We start from the raw sequence: 20,647 nt of genomic DNA on the forward strand, positions 1-20,647 counted from the left end.
AGTCTATCTCATATATTAGTTTCACCTTTTAAGTTGCATTACTGAAATAAATGAACTTGTGTACGATATTCTAATTTTTCGAGTTTCACCTGTACACAATATAAAATGACAAACATTAATACCGCTTTATATTTTTACAAAATTTAAGAGGAGAGCCGGCAAAAATAAGAAACATAAGAAAATAAGAGCCAGTGTCCAAGACACAACATACAGAAGCTGTCATTGGAAGACTGGTGCTTTTAATCATACATCTAATCATATAAAATATGCACTGGTCTAACTCAGTAAAATGCAATAAAACAGTAGGAGATAGAGTCAAGGAAAAGTGCACAGCTCCAACCTGCCAAGGGCCCAGAGTCCTCCACTCCTCCACACACGGCTCAGTAAAATCTAAAAGAAAACCCACACACAAATTATGTTTTCGCAGGCAAAGCTGTAATCAGCCAACAAGCTTTGGCACTAAAGGGGTTTTCCTGGGGATGGTACTATGTACTGAAGCTCATCAGCTAAATAGTTTTGCCTGTAAATATAGCATCGGTGTCTTTTGAATTATACTGAGCTGTGGGTAGGAGGTTCTTCCTATGTTGTCCACATAGGGAATGTTTGATTTGTACACATATATAAATAATAGTGCAGTGCTAATAAACTAAATCACCATAAATTATAATTCATGGGCTAAACAAGCCAAACACACCTACATGTGAATAGTGACTGAAAACATAAAAAATTAAATGTAAAAAATATGATATATCTTAAAGTGACAAATTCATCTTTGTGCCCTACACACATGCCAGCAAATAACTCAACAATGTTAAAATAAAAGACATATATCATGTGATAGTGCCACTTCAAATCTCATAAATGAACACATAAATATATTAGTCCAGTATTTAAATAAGTGATAGGACATACACATGCAATGTGCAATTGGTGCTCAATCCTGTGAGTGCCAACACACTTTTCCACTTCAGCTGCAGTGCCTTCTCACCTCCTTTCTGCGACTCCTAAGGGCCAGAAAGCCTTCAGGATCACCCTGGATCCTCAACAATTCCGTCTGGTAAATCTCCTCTAAGCAGATTTTTTGTGAAGTCTCACTCACATATTAGTGAGCAAAGAAAGAGATCCTCTATAGTGTAGTAAATCAAGCTTGCAGTTCATTTATTTATGAAAAGAAGTTACTCACATTACAATACAGCCTCTTCCTCTCCCCTGCATGGGTAAACTGCATTCATGTGGTACTTCCTGGGAGTTTTCAAGATGGAGTCCCATACAGGAAGTGCGTCACTTCAAAAACCGGAAGCTGCGTATCGGCGTACCTACGCGTTACGTCACGTGGTCTCGTGACGTCACTATTCACATGTAGGTGTGTTTGGCTTGTTTAGCCCATGAATTATAATTTATAGTGATTTAGTTTATTAGCGCTGCACTATTATTTATATATATTTTCTGCACTGTTTGGGTATCAGTTTGAGTATAAGCAGCTGATAGGTAGGGTTTGGGGTCCATTACAGCGCAGGAGGAATTCTATCATCAAACCATTGATTTGTACACAGCTTCTTGAATACAAATCAGACATCATTAGTCCAGATAGAGGCAATAGTCTGCAGGACGTATTAAAATGGATGACCCTTGGCAGTTCCCATTACAGAGTCCCTGCCAGTGTATGCCATTTTTGTTGTTCAGCTTGGAGGCATAGCATGCTCCATACCACCATGCACCACCATAACTGGAAGCACAGTTGGCACTATAAATGTCTTGATCTTTATCCTTACTTGAGAACTTCATGTTGTCATGTGTTAGCCCTGGACTTACTGAGGACATGGCATCTCCTGCAGTGCCCGTGTAGCTTCCCAGCCTCAGCTTGTAGCCATTAGCTTCATCCTCCACACTGAACAGGTTGTAGTCAGCATATTTTTCTACATTGTTATTGTCAAGAATAACAAAACGGGCCTGATACACCCTCTGCTTAGTGATTTGGTGAATATATTCAATGCCCAGCCAGTAATCCTTCTCAACATTGCCAAAGCCATATTTGTAGGTAGTCCAGGACTCATCCCACGTAATCTCGGAGTTAAAGGAATTACGCTGGATGACAATCCAACCTCCACTGTAGGTTGTCATGTCACAGTACACAAGCAGTGGATGTGAATCTTTGGGATGTATAACATAGATTCCACTCTCCTTGTCTCGTGAAATTCCACTGCAGTCTTTTGGAAAACCTGTGACAAAAGAGAATACTTACAATTTGAAGGATCCCAGAACACCAGAACCTGCTTAAGTAGTGCTTGTTTAAAGTTCAAATGTAGTTTCAGGTTACCAACCTATAAACCTATGGGCTTGTGGAGGAAGACAAGAACACAGATTAGACTGTCTACACCAGTCTTTCTGGACCTTTCCAACACAGAGGAACCCTTCAAATAACTTTCAGATCTCAAGGAGCCCCTTCTAAAAATTACTATATCTGCAACTCATGATACATTACTGTGATGTCAGTGGGAAGAATACTTCTTACACTTGTGGTCATTGGGTAGAATTACCCGCTTACAGATAGGTAAAAAGATCAATGGTGAGAACTTATCTAAGAGGCAGAAATTGCTAATTACTCAAGTAACTCCTAGCAACCTTTGGAGGAATCCTAGGGTTTCATTGAATCCTGGTTAAAAAACCTTGGTCTGCACAAACAGCACAAGACTTTATAGCAGGATCATCTCTCATAATTGTGAAGTCTTCTTCAGTAACCATCTTAAACAGCAATCATGATAAGCTACTGTAAGTCTAGTAGCTCACAGTAACAATCCATAATTTAGTTTATGAAGTTTACTTAAAGCTGAACTGCAGGAATTCAGGCACTTATTTATTGCTGTCTGTGTCTCTGTTAAGGAGATTTACTCTCCCTGTTTTGAAAAATTAAAAAATTTGAGCTGCCATTAGAACAGGAACATAGGGTAAATCTTTCAACGGGGACATTTTTTTCTGCTAACAACTAAGAGGGCACTACATTTCATCCTTTATTACTGTATCTGAAAAAAAAACTTTTAGCCTTAGAAATACTTTGAAGTGTTACTAAACCCACAACAGTAAATCAGTCTGTATATACAGTAAAACATGCTTGTTATACTCACTGTGGAACCTAAGGGGTCAATCCTCTGCATTGTGTAAAAAGGCCCTTTGATCCTGATTGTTCTGTTCCTCCCCTTGTTTAAGAGATCAACTCTTATCTCCTGATAAAACAGACTGAACTGTTGGTATTTTGCACATGCCCAGTTTGGTGTGTATTGCTAGAGAGGTTTTTGTTTTTCCTTGGGAGAGTGCATGTGATCAGCACAAGGCCAATCAGCACTGTCCAACAGAGGTCAGGGGTTTACATCCCCCTAGAGAAGAAATAAACCTCCTCCTACAAGCTTTAGCTAGTGCTTGGCTGAACACTGATTGAAGCCACAAGACTGCTTTAACTTCTGATGAGAAAAGGTATTTAGCAGTTTATATTTACTAAAATGATTGCATTTCCATGTTCTGTGTACTGTGGGAGACAGATATAGTGAATGCAGGGTCCTAGGTTTAGTGACACTTTAAGGGCTCATGTACAGTGCAGCTGCTAAATTGAAGTTTAGGAGCAGTTGTGTATTTTTTTCAGCAGCCCCTGAACTCTCCTTTCTGTTTTCCTATGTGTCTATGTACACATAGTCATTTACAGTAGTTTACAGGCAGTTGAAGTTACAGGCATTTTTTTGAAAGCACAAAAATCACGTTCAGGAGTAGAGTTTATCAGCGTTTCAAACGCCAAATGCTTGTAACTGCGTGTAAATGCTTGTAAACGTGTTTATGCGTGTTTAGGTTTAGATGCATTCTTGGGCTGGTCCATATCAAGATGCTGTCCAGAGCCTTTTTTCTTCATCAAAAATTCATGCACAGCATTTTCCATGTATTCAAATGGACCTAGTACACCAGTGCAGTCAGTTCCAGGTTTGGTGTGCAGGAAAAAATGGTAGAACGTGCTGCATTATTTCTGCACAGAATTGTACTGCAACATGTCAAAACACAGCAAACAAGCACAAGGAGTGTTGTGTGCACTCCAGAATGCATCCGGAGGCATTACAGGCATTACAGCACTCTGTAGCTCTTCCCACAGTGCCAAGCATGTTTCACGAGCCACTTTTGCTACAGCTGCAACATCCATCAGAAAGTAGCAATCTCTCTGCTTCTGCTCTCTCTATTTCTCACAAAATGTCTAAAATAGTTAATTATTTACTATTTTTCAGTGCATTCTGGGGATTTGGAAGGGTCTCCTGAGGTTATCTTTTAAAAACGCTTCTAAACGCAAACGCGCATAAACACGGCAGATAAACGTGGCTAAACTGACGTTTTTAACCGACGTTTTCTAGCAGTCAGTTTCCATCGGTCAGGAAAGTTTTTCAAAAGCCCCGTGTACGTGAGGCCTAACTACGGCAAATTCATTTGTAGCGTAATAGTATCCCTGGGGTGATTCACCCTCTAGGTTTGTCCCTGTAACCATTATGTGCTGTATCAAGACAGATGTTGGAAAATGCCATTTCAGAAACTAAACACAATGTAAAAGTTGTAAAGTACATACAATGTAATAGATTAGCAGTAAAAGATTCCTTTGGAAAAGGAATTCTGTCATTTAGTGGAAAAAAACCAGACACAAGTGCATACTGTACATATTTCAACATTCAATGTATAGTTACATGTGTAGTAGGGTTTTTTTCTTTAGCTTTATGGACAGCTGATATATGCATTTCTTTTAACCTGTTCCTGCTGGCCGTACCCATCTATACCGTGGTTGGGCAGGTGGGTACTGCACATATTATTCCATTGGGAACAGCATTCTGTGCTGAGAATACGCTCACTGTTACCTCTCAGTATGACTAAGCTGTCACGGACAGTTCCCAATCTTTGCTTACGATCGTGAGCTTTAATCATGTGACCACTGTGATTATCTATCACATGATATAGAAGCCTGCCTCCGCCCCTTGGCATTCAGTTCTGGGGGGCAGTGGTGCCAGAGAGTTAAACTACAGTAAATTCAAACTAAAGATGCAATATTACAATATAAGTTTCTATACATAATTAATGTTAGATTTATACACTGATAAACCATACTGAAGAGCTCTTCATCATCATCATCCTTCCTCAGCCTCCTGTTATCATGACGTGTTGAAACAGCAGAAACAGCAGCTAGTATCATCAGATAATAAAGGATACCTAAGGGTAAGATACAAAGAGAAGTAATTCAGGTTAACAGATTTAGAAATAAAATACAGGAGTATCTCGGTTTACGAATTTAATGCATTCTGCAGGATGTTTCATATTGCGAAAAATTCATAAACCGAAACACAGTTTCCCATAGGAATGCACTGAAAACCAATTAATCCGTTTGTCCGGTCAGAAAAAAGTTTAAAAAAAAGTCTTTTATCTGTTCAAAACTCTTTATAAAGGGCACTTTAAAGGCATAAAAACCGTACAGGGACATGATTAAAAATTAATTTGTAAATGCACTGAAAATCAATTAATCCGTTCCAGAGGTCAGAAAAAAGTAAAAAAAAAAGTCTTATCTGTTCAAAACTCTTTATAAAGTGCACTTTAAAGGCGTAAATACTGTACAGGGACATGATTACAAATTAATTCATAAATGCATTGAAAACCAATTAATCCATTCCGGATGTCAGAAAAAAGTAAAAAAAAAGTCTTACCTGTTCAAAACTCTTTATAAAGTGCACTTTAAAGGCACGGGGCCGGCACTATAAACCTCCCAGGTGCAATGCATCCTGGGGAAACTTGCTTCATATTGCGAAAAAAATAACCGAGGCATTATTTTCAATGGATTTTTATTCGTAAACTGAAAATGATGTTAACCAAGGTGTTCGTAAACCTAGGTACGCCTGTATTGTATAAACCAAACATGTAAAACAGTAGGCTGGGTTAATCTTCAAGGGGCCACATTGTGTCTGCTGATAACCTCACAAATTAGTTCTAAAAAAAGCAGAGAACAGGTGCCGGAACTCCCCCCTTCTGAATCACTTCTTGTCAACCGCCCCTCTACCCATCTCTGATCACAGTCTCTTGGTTCCACCCCCTACCCACCTCCCAGTATCACTCCTTATAGAGAATACACAGCCAAGTATCACTTTGTGGTGCTAAGTCATTTGTATGGAATTTGTTAATGATCACAGAAAATGCAGTAAAATAATTCCCCCACAGCCAGAAGCAATAGACCCCCCAGCAACAATGGACCCTGGCAACAAAATTTAACTTCAGGAACAATAGACCCCCAGCAACAACAACAACAGATCCCCCAGCACTCAGCATCAAAACATTCTCTAACAACCAGCAACAATAGACCCCCTACCGCAACAGTAGACACCTTCCAGCAACAATAGATAGCCCACCAGCAACAACAGACCTCCTTATCAACAATTGACCACCATGCAAAAATAGATCCCCTCCAGTAACAATAGATCCCCCAGCAGCCACCATCAATAGACCCCTTGTCACTACATACATTCAGTTCTGGAGATTCCAATATTTTGTGAAGCATTTAGCTATAAAATGATATAAGGGACAGTAATGTATTATGTGGAGAACAGCTAGGGTGTTTTTGTGCACACTTATCAAATCACCAGTATAAATTATATACTCTATATCTTTTCTCTACTAAAGACTTTGTCAGGGTTGGCCTAGATCACGATCTTCCTTGCCAACCCCTGGCACCTGGACAGGAGGGGCAGCAGTGGTGGTATTTACGGAAACCGATCCTCTGTATTTTCCCCCTGCAGAAGCTGAAAGTCGGCTTCTCCTCCTCTCCCCCCTATTGGCATTCAGCTGCTGTAGGAGGAAAATCCAAGGTATTGGTTCTAATAAATGCCACCCCCACCTTGCCTCCTGTTCTTGTTACTCTTTTCTCTGCTGCCCGGATCCCCCTGTGTGCTCCCCCCCCCCTTCCCTCCACAGCACTGCCGGCTTCAATTGAAGCTGAGAAAAATAATGTGAGCAGGCAGGCTTTACGTGTCTCTTCTGCAATATAATCCACCTACCTGCCTCTTCTCAATTCTCTGTAGAATGTGCACAGTGCCTTTGTGTTGGGATGAGTGTACTCCTGCGTATGAGCGACACTATCCTTTGCTGGCTAAGACAGCTAAAATTTCTGAAAGAAGCAAGGGAGAAGGTGGTGGGACCAGTGAGGGACCTTATGGGTGGTGCACTGTTGGGAAATTATTTTTTTGTTATTTTTTTAAACCCTAGCTGCACTTTAAGAAACTTGCTACCACCCATCAGTATGGGGAGGGACCATGACACCCTGCATTTACAGTAAAGACCCCCAGTCCTCACTCTTCCGTGTGGAGTGATGCTGGGTGCCATTCAGCCTAGAAGACAGAGGACATCTTGTGGCAAAGAAGATATGCTGTACAGACAGTTTTTTTTTTTGCAGTACCTGGGTGACCTTCTTGAAAATAAAAGTGTAGCCCACAATCGTGCTTAAAGTGACCTTAAAATGTCCCTAAAATGTCCCTAAACCCACAGTAAAATCAGTCTGTATATGCAGTAAAGCATGCTTGTTATACTCACTGTGGAACCTAAGGGGTTAATCCTCTGCACTGTGTAAAAAGCTTGTTTGATCCTCCTCTTCTTCTACTGTCCCCAATCTATCTGCTGATAGTACAGAACTCTAGGAGTCACTCTGCACATACTCAATGTAGTGTGTATAGCTAGAGACATTTTTTTTTCTTTGGGAGGGAGCATGTGATCAGCACAGGACCAATCAGCACTATCCAAATAGAGGGGTAGGGGTCATGCAGCTTCATAGGACAATCAGAACAGAATGCCAACTCCTCCTACAAGATTAACCAATGCTCAGCTGGACACTGATAGAAGTCACAAGACTGTTCTAACTATTGAGAAAAGTTTAGCAGTTTATATTTACTAAAATAATTGCATTTCCATGTTGTGTGTACTGTGGGAGACCAGATATAGTGACTGCAGGGTCCTGGGTTTAGTAACACTTTAAAGTGAACAGCTTTCCAGTAAATTTACAATATGGGTGATTTAAGTATTTATATCCAGAACTCTTACTGTGTAACATTGTATGGGAAGAGTTGGTCAATTCACTCTACCATATTACCTGCCATTGGCCACTCTCTGAAAAGCAGCTTCTGAATGCCTATTGTGTAATATGATTAAAAGCTTGCTTCACATTGTTTGAAATATAAGGCTGCCTGATATTAAGCTCACTTTTATTTGATCAACATAGGCAGTCCCATCACTCAAAGGTTATAGAATTAGGAAAAATCATTAAAAAATCATCACCCCGTGCTTGAATGCCATGTGGTAATGCATAAAAATGGTTAAAGTGACTTATAATTTAAGTACAGATGCAGCAGAGGGACAAGAGATCTTCTTGGGTCAAGAGATTCTCTTGCTTAGAACCCATTATAAAATTTAAAGCTCTACAATTCTAACAGGCAGGATCATTTCTAACACCAACACGCAGTAGAATATTGGGACTCTCTTACAAGTGTGCAGTATTGATTTTTGCCACTAGAGGTCAGTGGAAATTTATTGCAGCTTGCTTCAAAATATAAATGATTTGGCAATTTTGTTTCTGTTTTATGGTATTTGATCATTCTTATGATGTACTTATTGACAATGTCCTTGTCCTTGTTTTTATCTCTATACTTGCAAAACCTTTTAATTGTTACCAAAATGTCCTTAAATAAATAATAAAAAAATAGGCAAAACATTTTTCATATTTTTGAGAGAGTAAGGAAGGGTTGCAATCAGTGGCGGACTGACAAGTCATGGGGCCCCCGGGCAATAGGGGATCATGGAGCCCCTGTGTCCTTGCCCACACTCAAAACACACCCAAAAAAGGATGTAAAAGGTACGAGGGGCATTTCATGGGGCCCCCTACTGACCCCAGGCCCTCAGGCAGTGCCCGAGTGCTCGAATGGTCAGTCTGCCCCTGGTTGCAACCCTGTTTTTTTGTTTTGGATTTTTTTGCTTACTTCGGTGTTTGATTTTGGACTGAAGCCAAAACAGGAAATCTCTCCAAAGTGAGGGACTCCTTGGTTGTCACCATTGTCACCCAGAACTGGTGTTCCCATTGGAAGATTTCCCATCTATTCCTGTTATGGTGACAACATAACACTTTCACTCAGTGAACAGGACAAATAGGGAGGATTGGGTGGAGCATGGATCTACCTCCGATCCATTATGCTCAATCCGCAGATCTGATCCATCCTGCGGGGATCGTCGGCTTTCTTTACAACTTTGAAGGGTCCTTCCTTCCCTAGGCCAAGCTACTTTGCTTGCTTGTCTGAAAGCTTAGTCAGTTTCACTCCAAGCTTATCAAGATGGGCAGCTGCCACGGCTTCATCAAGTTTTTTGGGCAGGAAGTACACTCCTGCAGGATATTTGTCAGTGTTGGTCCACAGTTCAATCTGCGCCATGACCTGGTTAGTGAAGGAATTGCTCATGACAATGCTAGGGTGACCCATCACACATCCCAAATTTACTAGACGGCCTTCAGCAAGTAATATAATGTCCATTTTTCAAGAGGTAGCGTTCCACCTGCGGCTTAATGTTCACTTTCTTGGCAGCTTTGTCATTTAACCACTTCACATGGAGTTCAACATCAAAGTGGCCAATGTTGCAAACAATGGAATCATCCTTCATCTGCTCAAAGTGTCTGCCTTTAACAATGTCTGCACACCCTGTTGTGGTGACAAAAATGTTCCCTTCTTTACAAGCTTCATCCATTGTTGTGACCTCATAACCTTACATGGCTGCCTGCAGTGCATTGATTAGGTCTATCTCTGTGATGATGACACGTGCACCAAAAGTCCTTAAAGCTTGAGCACAACCTTTTCCAACATCGCCATACCCTGCAACCACTGCAACCTTCCCTGCAATCATCACATCAGTGGCTCGCTTAATGCCATCAATCAGGGACTCTTGGCAACCGTACAGGTTATCAAATTTGCTTTTTGTCACAGACTCATTGACATTGATGGCACATACTTTTAGGGCCCCTTCAGCTTTCATTTTGTACAGGTTGTGCACTCCTGTGGTCGTCTCTTCAGAGATTCCCTTAATTCCTTTCAGCAGCTCTGGATGTTTGGTGTGAACAAGCTTTGTGATATCTCCTCCATCATCAAGGATCATGTTGAGTGGTTTTCCATCTGGAAAATATAGGGTCTGCTTAATGCACCAGATGTATTCTTCATCGGTCTCCCCCTTCCAGGCATACACTGGTACCCCGGTCTTGGCAATGGCTGCAGCAGCATGATCCTGGGTGGAGAAGACCACTGCACCTCAGCTCCCAGTGCCGTCAGGGTCTCGATGAGCACAGCTGTCTGGAGAGTCATGTGCAGACAACTGGCAATCCGGGCCCCGTTCAGAGGTTTTCTCTCCGAGTGCATCTCCCTCATCTTCATCAGGCCAGGCATTTCGTATTCTGCAATTTCGATGGCCTTTCTGCCCCATTCTGCCAGGGTGATGTCAGCAACTTTGTAGGACAGCTTGTCAGACATGGTGATCGGCGGAGAGATCGCAGCACCACCACAAGCCGCTGAGCCAGCAGACGAAAGGGAGGCCTGCAGGATCATCGGCATGAAACCTATATGGGGTGACACCAGACCCGCTCCAAGAAAAGGTAAGTTGTAAAGCAAGTCAACAATCCCCGCAGGATAGATCAGATCCATCCTGCGGGGATCGTCGACTTGCTTTACAACTTACCTTTTTGTGGAGCGGGTCCGGTGTCACCCAGTGCGGTCAGTGTCACCCAGTGTGGACCGCACCCCCTGCACCTGGCTCGGGACACCACTGATCCAAGTGTTATACTGTAAGGCCCTGAGCCTCCACCCACCCAGCCCATATTCTATTAAATTTAGCTGGACAATTATGACTCATATAAGTAAGTTTGAACAACGGAAGCGCCCTGTTGATTGCCGATTTCCATCCCAAGACTGTCGGTGGGGTTGTCAATGTTCTATTTCAACAAAATTTATCTTCTAGCATAGTAGAAAGCATAGAAGACAAACAGTCTATTATGCTTAGATGTCTCCACAAGGTCCAAGAGACCCAGCAACATAATCAGTAAATCCATGGGAATAGACAGTTTACAGTGTTAATAATATTTAAGCCCCCCGACCCAGAAGGGGAGAAGCTTGGAGCATTCCCAAAACATGGAGAAACATGCCCACCTCCATATCACAGCAAGGGCATGTGGCCAATCTATCAGGATATATCACAGCCAAGTGCCGCGGGGTGTGATATACTCTATGGATAAATTTAAGCTGTATGCAGCGGTCCCTGGCTGAGATCATGGTAAGGAGGCACTGTAGAAGACAATCATCCTAATCATTCTCCGAGAGTGAAGGGAGGTCTGTGTGCCATTTAGCACATGCATTCTAGATAGTGTAGAAAGTGGTATCAACAGGGAATAGAGAGAGGACAACGGTTTAGGCAAATCCTCCAATAACAATACGTTTTCTAACAGATCCATCTAAATGGTCGGTGGAGAAGGAAATTGAGTGGCCACCGTATGACGCAGTTGTAAAAACCGAAAAACATTCGGTTAGGCAGGCCGTTTGAGTTCGTCAAATAGAAGCAAGACGCCACTAGGCATAATATGGTGCAAAGTTTTAATGCCATAGTAAGCCCACTATCACTGGATCTGGTATCATATTCAGATGGGGGAGGCCAGGGTTGCCCCAGAGTGGCGTGTGAGGAGAGTTATTTACCCAAAATGGAACTCAGCCTGATTCCACACCCTCAGGGTCGTCAGCATAGGAAGAGTGATGGGTGAGTTGGACTTTGGACCTCTATGAATTAGGTTATAAAGTTCAGCATTCGAACCTAACATTTCCGCCTCCAGGATCACCGCAGTGTTATCCCTAGGCCGGGAGAGCCACCAGCGCAACGTGACCAGAACAACCGCCCAGTAATATAAAAGCAGGGTAAACAAGCCTGGTGAAAGTGGACAGCCCTGCCGAGTGCCCCTATGGAGAGCAAAAGGGGGGAAAGGATATTAATAGTATGTACTCTTGCAAGTGGCGCACTGTAAAGGCACCTAATCCACAAAATGAAATGAGGGCCAAACAGTGGTGCCCTAGGTGGGTGCGGGGGGTGTGAGCCGCACCGGTTGCCCCCAGACAGAAGGAACAAGGGCCCAGGGCCTGGCAGGTCAGGAGAGCTTGGCAGGGTTCGGGTGGGAGGCAGGCTCAGGCGGAAGGCAGGGTTTAGGCAGGGGGGCAGGCTCAGAAAGTCTTGAGCAGGAGAAGGTGGGCTTGGCTTATGGCATCCTGAATTAATGGCAAGCCAGCTGTCTTACCCTCTCTGTGCCTTCCCAGAGTGCTGATTCCCTGCTGCACCCACTGACTTTGTTAAGATCCGGCAGGAAGCCCAGACCCAGACTGAACATCGCAGCTATGCTCCGCCCACCTGGCCTCTCTGCAGCCAGCTGGCCATCTATTCCATTCACTGCATAGGTTTAGAGGGCGGAGCCTAGAGATCAGCTGACCATGAAGAGGGGGTGCAGGAGAGGAGACCATCACTGCATGTCAAGTATCAGTGCAGCCGCAGACACCACGGACCACAGATAAGTGCTCCATTACTTGTCAAATAGAGTCTCCGTCTCTTTCTCTCTATCCTCCCTCCTCTCTCTCTTCTTCCCCCCTCTCTTCTTCACCCCCCCCTCTTTTTTCCTCCTCTCTCTCTCTCTCTCTTTCTTCCCTTCTCTCTCTCTCTTTTCTCCCCCCCCCCTTCTTCCCCCCTCTCTCTTCCTTCCCCCCTCTCTCTCTCTCTTCTCCCCCCCCCCTCTCTCTCTCTTTCCCCTATCTCTCTTCTTCCACCCTCTCTCTCTTCTCCCCGTCTCTCTCTCTTCTCCCCTTTCCCCCTCCCCCTCTCCCCCTCTCTCTCCTCCCCCCTCTTCTCCTCCCTCTCTCTCTCTTCTCCTCCCTCTTTGTCTCTTCTCCTCCCTTTCTCTCTCTCTCTTCCCCCTCTCTCTTCTCCACCGTCCTCTCTCTCTTCCCCCCTCTCTCTCTCCCCCTCTCTCTCCCTCTCTCTCTCTCTCCTTCCCCCTCTCTTCTCCTCCCTCTCTCTTATCCTCCCTCTCTCTCTGCCTCTTCTCCTCCCTTTCTCTCTCTCTCTTCCCCCCTCTCTTTTCTCCACCCCCCTCTCTTCCCCCCCTCTCCCCCCCTCTCTCCCTCTCTCTCTCCTCCTCCCTCTCTCCTCCTCCCTCTCTCCCCCCCCCTCTCTCTCTGTCTCTTCTCCCCCCTTCTCTCTCTCTCTCCCCCTCTCCCCCCTCTCTTCTCCTCCCTCTCTCTCTCTTCTCCTCTCTCTTCTCCTCCCCTCTCTCTCTTCTCTTCCCTCTCCCCCCCCTCTCTCTTCTCCTCCCTTCTCTCTCTCTTCTCCCCTCTCTCTCTTCTCTCTCCCTCTCTCTATTCTCCCCCTCTCTCCTACCTCCTCCCTCTCTTCTCTTCTCCCCTCCCTTCTCCCCCCCCTCTCTCCCTCTCTCTCTTCTCACCCCCCCTTCTCTTCTCCCTCTCTCTCCCTCTTCTCCTCTCTTTCCCTCTTCTCCTCTCTCTCTTCTCCTCTCTCCCCCCTCCCCCCCCCCCTCTCTCTCTCTCCCTCTTGCTCCCTCTCTCATTTTGCACAAGATAAAAATAATCTGGGACTAACAAGCCACTGGGTTACTTTTACAGGTGGCAGAAGGGAGTCCCTCCCCCTCCTGCCACCGATGCCTTTACCAGTCTCTACCATGTAGTCCCAATGCAAGTGATCAGAATGATCTGTGTCTGATCGCATGCATTGGGAGGCCAGAGGAGAGATTTGGGGTCTAATAGACCCCAGATCTCTCCATAAACAGGAACTGTTATGGTCCATGCTATCACAAGAGAAATAAACTACTATTCCGGGACTCCAGGAGGTGCAACGGGGACACAGGGAGGGGAAGAGCCCAGCCAGGCTCTGTGTGCACGACAGGGACCACCCACCTCTGGAGGGGTGACACCACATGTTAACACACCGGGTGATACCAACCCTAGGGACGCCTCTGGTGCCAAATCCAAATTAACGCAGAGCTTAGTTGTACTTTAAACAAGTTGCCTGCACTTTGACAAACCACAAATGTCAAAAATACAAAGAAATTTCAAATTATGTTTGAAACGTGTCATTTTCTCCAATAAAAACGTGATAAAGGCTATAGCCTTTTCACTGCATCTTAAAGGTCACCTTTGCAGAAAAAATAATAAATGCCCATATTTCTGCAAAAAGAAAAATGTGCAAGCATTTTTTTTCTGCAAGCATGGAAAGCATTGCACCCACAATCAGTAGATCACCGGTGCAACGTGGGCTCCTACAGACATGTCCTGTGTATCTCTGTACTAGCTTTCTGTTTGAAAGCTGGAGGACATGTCAGTGGACTACAAGAGTGCTCATAAGCGCCCCCACAGCCCACTGCAACTACAATTTTGTCTGCCGCTGCATTACTTTAACTGACAATTGCACGGTCATGCAACGCTGCACCCAAATGAAATTTATGCCCCTTTTTCCCACAAATGGAGCTTTCTGTCAGTGGTATTTTATCGCCTGCGCGTTTTTATGTTTTGTTCTATGAACAAAAAAAGACTGACAATTATGAGAAAAAAAAAACAATATTTTTGACTTTTTTCTATTAAACATGTCAAATAAGAAAATGTTAAAAGTCAAATTTCATCATAAATGTAGGCCAAAATATATTCTGCTACATGTCTTTGCTAAAAAAAATCCTAATACATGTAAATTAATTGGTTTATGTGAAAATTATAGTGTCTACAAATGGCGGTATATATTCTGGAATTTTTTTTTTGTAATGCTAGTAAAGGCGCAGATCAGCAACTTATAGCGGGACTGCGGGACTGCGGCGGGCATTCTGACACTGGGGGGAATTGACTAACTGTCACCAACATTCCCGGTGACACTAATACAGTGATCAGTGCTAATAAAAAGCACTGACACTGTACTAATGGCACTGGGCAGGAAGGGGTTAACATCTGGGGTTCTCAAAGGTGTGCTGTGTGCTGTTTTACTGTGTGCTATGTGCTGTGCTTCACTGTGTAAGCACACTGCTTTGTATTGCTCTGCTATGCAGAGCAATACAAAGCAATGTGCAGGAGCTGACGGGGGAGATCTGTATTGTTTACACACAGGACTCTCCCTCGTCAGTGATACTCGGCGATCGCTGGATGCCGGCGGGGAATCACCAGCCAGAGCCGCCAATGGCATGCCCTCTACCCGAAAATGCAAAATCACGTATATATACACGTGATTTTGCGCAGCCTTGCAGCACTGTAGCAGTATTTTTGCTATAGGGCAGTGGGAAAGCGGTTAATTCACAGGAGTATGTGAATGAATGATCTGAGTGTGTGGGCGGAGCCTGACATGGTCACGCTGTTTTTAAAAAACAACAGCAGGTATGGGGGGGGGAGGAACCCCCACCCGTTGTCACAGGTGTGTGTGTGGGAGGGGTAGTAATACTTGTACGTGTAGTTTTTTAATTCACAGGAATCTGTGAATGAATGATGCAAGTGTGTGGGCAGAGCTTCGCACAGCCACGCTGTTTTTAAAAAGCAGCAATTAGTGTGGGGAGAGGAACCCCCGCCCACTGTCACAGGAGGGAGAGGTTGTGGGAGGCTGAACATGCCACATGTTCTACCCTAAACATGGGTGGAACCTATAACATGTTCCAAAAGGGAAATTATCCTTTATTGCCTAAAGCACATCTATAGTTTAGCACTAACAGGAAACTTTACTTGCTGCTTGCTTGACTAGGGGTGAGCAGTGAGATTTTGGCAAAATTATTTTCACTGTGAATTTCAGTATCAGCCCCCCCAAAAAATCAATAACAATCATACCAGCAGCCATGAGCTTGCTTTAGGCCCCTTTCACACAGGGCGGCCCCGTTAGTGGATACGCTTGCCTAGATTATGCCTGCTGATCCCCACTGAGCAAGTGGATGACAGGTCTGTGTCTGCTCCGCTTATGCAGAGAAGACACAGACACAGCCCACTGTCCTCTATGGGCTGTCGAATGGAAACGAACCACCTGTTCCCATCTGTCTGTCATCCAATCCACCAGACAGATTGGGAATGGATCCCCATCCATTATTATTATTATTATTATTATACAGGATTTATATAGCGCCAACAGTTTACTCAGCACTTTACAATATAAATGGAGACAATACAGCAACAATACAGTTCAATACAAGAGGGATAGGAGGGCCCTGCTCCTTGGAGCTTACAATCTATGATCTACAATCTACAATCATCCATCTGATTTTAACAAACAGGATAGGATCGGATGCAGGCGGGTGTAAATCAACACATGTCCCTTTACACCCGCTGCTCCATAGAGAGCAATGGAGTGTCCGATCGGGTCCGTTGGAAAAACAGACACGCAGACCCGATCGGTCAGTTTGTGTGAAATGGGCCTTAACCCCTTGAATACCAGAACATTTATATATATATCTTGGTAGATAAGGGGTTGAAGGCCCACTTTGGGATAATCTTCACCCTCCCAATCCCCTCAATCACTTTTGCTGGATGTTTAGTGATTCAGCATCCAGAAGATATGCCTTTGTGCATAAAAATAGACTACAAAATGAAAATGATAAACTGGTTCTTTTGGCAATTTGCTGTTTGCATGCTATCATCTTAATAGCAAATTTGCCACCTAAATAATAGCAAAGTTCCAGCCTATTGATATCCTAGTTCACTGCTAGTTCTCAGCTAGCAGTTGTACCTGTACCCTAGGGAGTATTTCTGATGGGGTCAAGGGGTACTTGGGTGTCTTATATTACATTCATCATACATGTTTTTAGATTCCTTGGCAAGTAACAACTCATAAAACAGGGGAAAATCTATTTTATTCTTTTAAAAACTAAATTGATTGTTTCAAAAACATTTAAATACATTCAACAAAGTTGTAGTGGTGATATAAGTGATATTAGTAATGTCAAGGGGCCCTTGAGGTTAAGTAATGAAGGTGAACATATAAAATTTACAAAAAATGGATGGGTAAAAATAAGTACCTATTTGTTATAGAATTCATCTAACTAATGAACATGTATATGCAAAAATCCAACAAATATTATTTTCACAAAACTGTAAAAATGAGCATTATAATGCTATTCTGTATCCACGGATTACAAACTTCATGGGAAAGCAAAATGAAATATCTAAATTGAACATGCTCGGTCAGTTGAAACTTGCTAAAAGCTACAAGTCGGCTCGAGACCTAGGTAAAGACATATCGGCTGAGGATTGGACCATGTCTTTCCACTTCACTCATAAATCGTCTATTTCTTGCTATTCACAAGAAAAGAACTTTAAGCTTCTTTCTCGATGGTACAGGGATCCCCCCTCCCTACACAAAATGTTTCCTTCTACACCTGATCTTTGTTGGCGCTTTAATAGAGCTCTTGGTACACACATCCACATTTGGTGGGATTGCGATCAAATACAACCCTTCTGGAGACAGGTCTTTGCTGTATATAACAGGATCTATGGTGAGTCCTTGGCCCCTTTCTCTGGAAATTGCTCTTCTCTCTATATTACCGGGCTCACGGGCAGCATAGAAGAAAAGTGTGTTGCGTTTCTTTCTGTCTGCAGCTCGCAAGTTGATACCCCTCTTTTGGAAAACAGCCACTCTCCCTCCCTTTCCGATGTGGGTTTCTGTGCTTAATGATACCTTGCGTATGGAGGAAATGCTGTCATTTACCAATGATACCTATGATAAACATATGTTGCTGTGGTCAGTCTGGCTCCATTTCTCCTCCTCTTCGACTCTCTGAGATATGTGTTACCCTGTTGCGCCCTATTGGACTTGAGCCTTGCTCCCACGACTCATTTTCATTTTGACTTGTCTGCCGGTTGGGGGAATACAGGTGGGGAGCCACCTTGATTCTGCTTTCTGCCATTCCCGTCTCCCAATCCCCACTCTTCTCTCTCTTTTTCTCCTTCGCTATCCTCTATCCTTACCACTGGCTCCCCCCCCCCCCCACCCCCTTTTTTTTCTCCCTTCTCTTTCTCAGTTTGGGTTTACACTCTTGGTTGTGCGGAGTTCTCTCATATTGTTCCATACATCTCGCCCAGGGATACATTCCTGAAACTATGTTTTGTTATATCTCCGTATTATGGGTTTTTGATCCTTCCCTCTTCCCTTTGTACTGCATCATTTTCTTCCATCCACATGGATCATAGCCACATCTGTGATGTTTTTCTGTTTACTTACTTGTACATGTTCTTTTTATTTCTCATGCTTTGTCTGTAAAATTTGTGCAACATAATAAAAACAAATTTGCCTTTAAAAGCTACAAGTCTCATTTCTGGTATTATTTGCTCAAAATAGGTTAGAAAATAAAAGCAAAGCCTGATTGGCTATTATGATCAAAAGCCTGGGATTTTATTTTTTTGCACAATCCATGATCAAGAATAGAGTGACTGACAAACGGTTTACTATTTCGGTACAGTGCCACATTCCCAGTGCCTGGATTAATGTTACAATTTATTCTGCTACAAACTGCAATGTCAGTGTTGGAACTTTAAATAGAATGCACCGAAACTGCTGATTTTCCACAGTTGATCGCAGGTTAAAATGATTACTATATGTTTCAGTATGTTATGCGACACTGTGATATTGCCTATTGAGTGACATAATCACTTTAAGGAAAATACATGAATCATATTAAAAATATAAGTTTGCTCCGCTAAGGCAGAGTTGCTTTCATATTTCTGTCATTGTAGACTCACCCATTTGAGTTGACTGATCTTCACACTCTTTGGGTTCTGTTGTATTGCTGTACTGCTCCTCTTCTCTTCTTTCTTTCTATGTAGAACACATACAGTATAGTGCCATGCCAGAAGTACAAAGTACATGTTTCCTCAAGATCTGTTCTAATAGATTGGTTTAACTCCTCAACAGCTGATAATGCACAGTTCCCAAACATACTCTTTGTCTACATACTGTAGATGTTGTTTTATTTAAATGTAGAGTACATATAACTGAACTGACCTTTACAAAGAACCAATAGGCATCTGTAGTAAACTGAATCACATGGTTGAATAGGTAAAATGTAGCAGCCTTACCTCTCAGGGATTACTTGATTTTGATTATTTACTTGTATTCTCTCCCTATTAGAGCAGAAGTGTCAGGCTGATTGCTAGGCTGAAAGGCTGTCCTGTCTCTGCCTGAAGTCAGTGATGACTCAAAAACTGTCATCTAACAAAGGTGCTTTGAGAATATCAGCCTTACTTTACGATTTACGATTTTTTTTTTATCCTTGACAAGAATACAGTGCTGCTGTCAGCACAACTGACCATCCATGAGAGGCATGGTGGAACTATAATAAGTCATTAGGAGTAGAGATTCAGAGTCTCACAGATGTCAATTCCTTGTTACCAATAAATATATAGACAGCATTAATAAAATGTGTCCTTGAGGTTTGTAAATATCAAGCATTTAACACTATTAAAAAAACCCACAAAACACAAGAAGGAGCTGCTGATGCATTTAAATATAAAATAACACTATAATAAAAACCTGACTAAAGCTCCATCTCGTATTCCTTAATATATAATCCTCCAAAGATCATAAATCATAACTTATAGGACCTGATAGACAACTCGGCATCATATCCATATGTACCATATTCTTTATTAATATTACAAATAATAAACCATAAATAAAAAATGTACACTGCCACCAACATTTAGTTAAAAATAATTGGCCAAATATATGTGAAAAGAACCCCACAGAAGCTGCAGAAAAAAGCACCCACGAGAAAAATGTATCCTCAATGGTAAAATAAGGGTATTATCTTCTTACAGGGATACAATCAGTGCCTTTATACAGTATCCAAAAATATAACCTGTAAAGTCCTAGATGGAAATTGGCCAGATCTAATAAGTACCCAAGAATAACAAAATAAAGTCCCAGGTTGAAAATAAGCTTCATTCAGACCACTTATAACTTGTATCTTAGCTTCTCAATATTGGAAATCTGAGGAGTGATGGAAGTAGTAGAACAAGTCCCAAACTTCAGTTTCAGTGGGATCTAACCTGATTTTGGGGACCAATGCTGGAAAACTCCACAGGAAGGTTTTTGGATTTCCATATGCCTTAAATATTCCATATCACAGACCACCATATGTTGAGATGAACACAGTGTTATATGGAAAACCTTCCCAAGAAGCCACCACAGCCATCATTGCAAAAGCCAAGCCATACACTGTGTACAGACTGTAGTTGCATTGCAAAGGAGATACCAGCTACACACCCATATTGGCTGAATAATGAAGGAAATACTTAGCCATCCACCTAAGGCATAATTCATCCAGGTTATTCCATGAGGCACTTATTAATCAAAGTATTCATGTAGTGTTTAGTGGTCTGGTCCATATTACATCTTGGGGGGGGGCTCCCCAGAGTGCTGAAAATAAGGTGGGCCGGAATAAACCTGACCGATTTCGCCGGCCACTCCGGCTGCTATTTTCTGCAACTATAATCACATATAATTGGCCAAATATTTTTAACTAAATGCTGGTGGCAATGTTTATTATTTATTTATTTTTTATTATTTGTGATATTAA

General features: G+C 42.8%; 1 protein-coding gene and 1 pseudogene across 1 annotated transcript; both read right to left on the reverse strand.

Moving 5' to 3' along the window:
- Nucleotides 1-217: 217 nt before the first annotated feature.
- LOC149471064 (fibrinogen-like protein 1-like protein) lies at nt 218-18,867 on the reverse strand. The gene is made up of 3 exons (XM_089658041.1): nt 18,810-18,867; nt 5,122-5,223; nt 218-2,219 (listed from the first exon to the last, which is right to left on the reverse strand). The coding sequence occupies exons 1-3, from the start codon at nt 18,811-18,813 to the stop codon at nt 1,579-1,581; spliced, it is 747 nt and encodes a 248-aa protein (XP_089514167.1). The 5' UTR covers nt 18,814-18,867; the 3' UTR covers nt 218-1,578.
- On the reverse strand, nt 9,213-10,608 carry LOC149471065 (adenosylhomocysteinase B pseudogene; annotated as a pseudogene).
- Nucleotides 18,868-20,647: the final 1,780 nt, after the last annotated feature.

Source organism: Staurois parvus, unplaced genomic scaffold, assembly GCF_062004578.1.
Source record: "Staurois parvus isolate SC_StPar_1 unplaced genomic scaffold, SC_StPar_1.0 ptg000029l, whole genome shotgun sequence".
Classification (NCBI taxonomy): Eukaryota; Metazoa; Chordata; class Amphibia; order Anura; family Ranidae; genus Staurois; species Staurois parvus.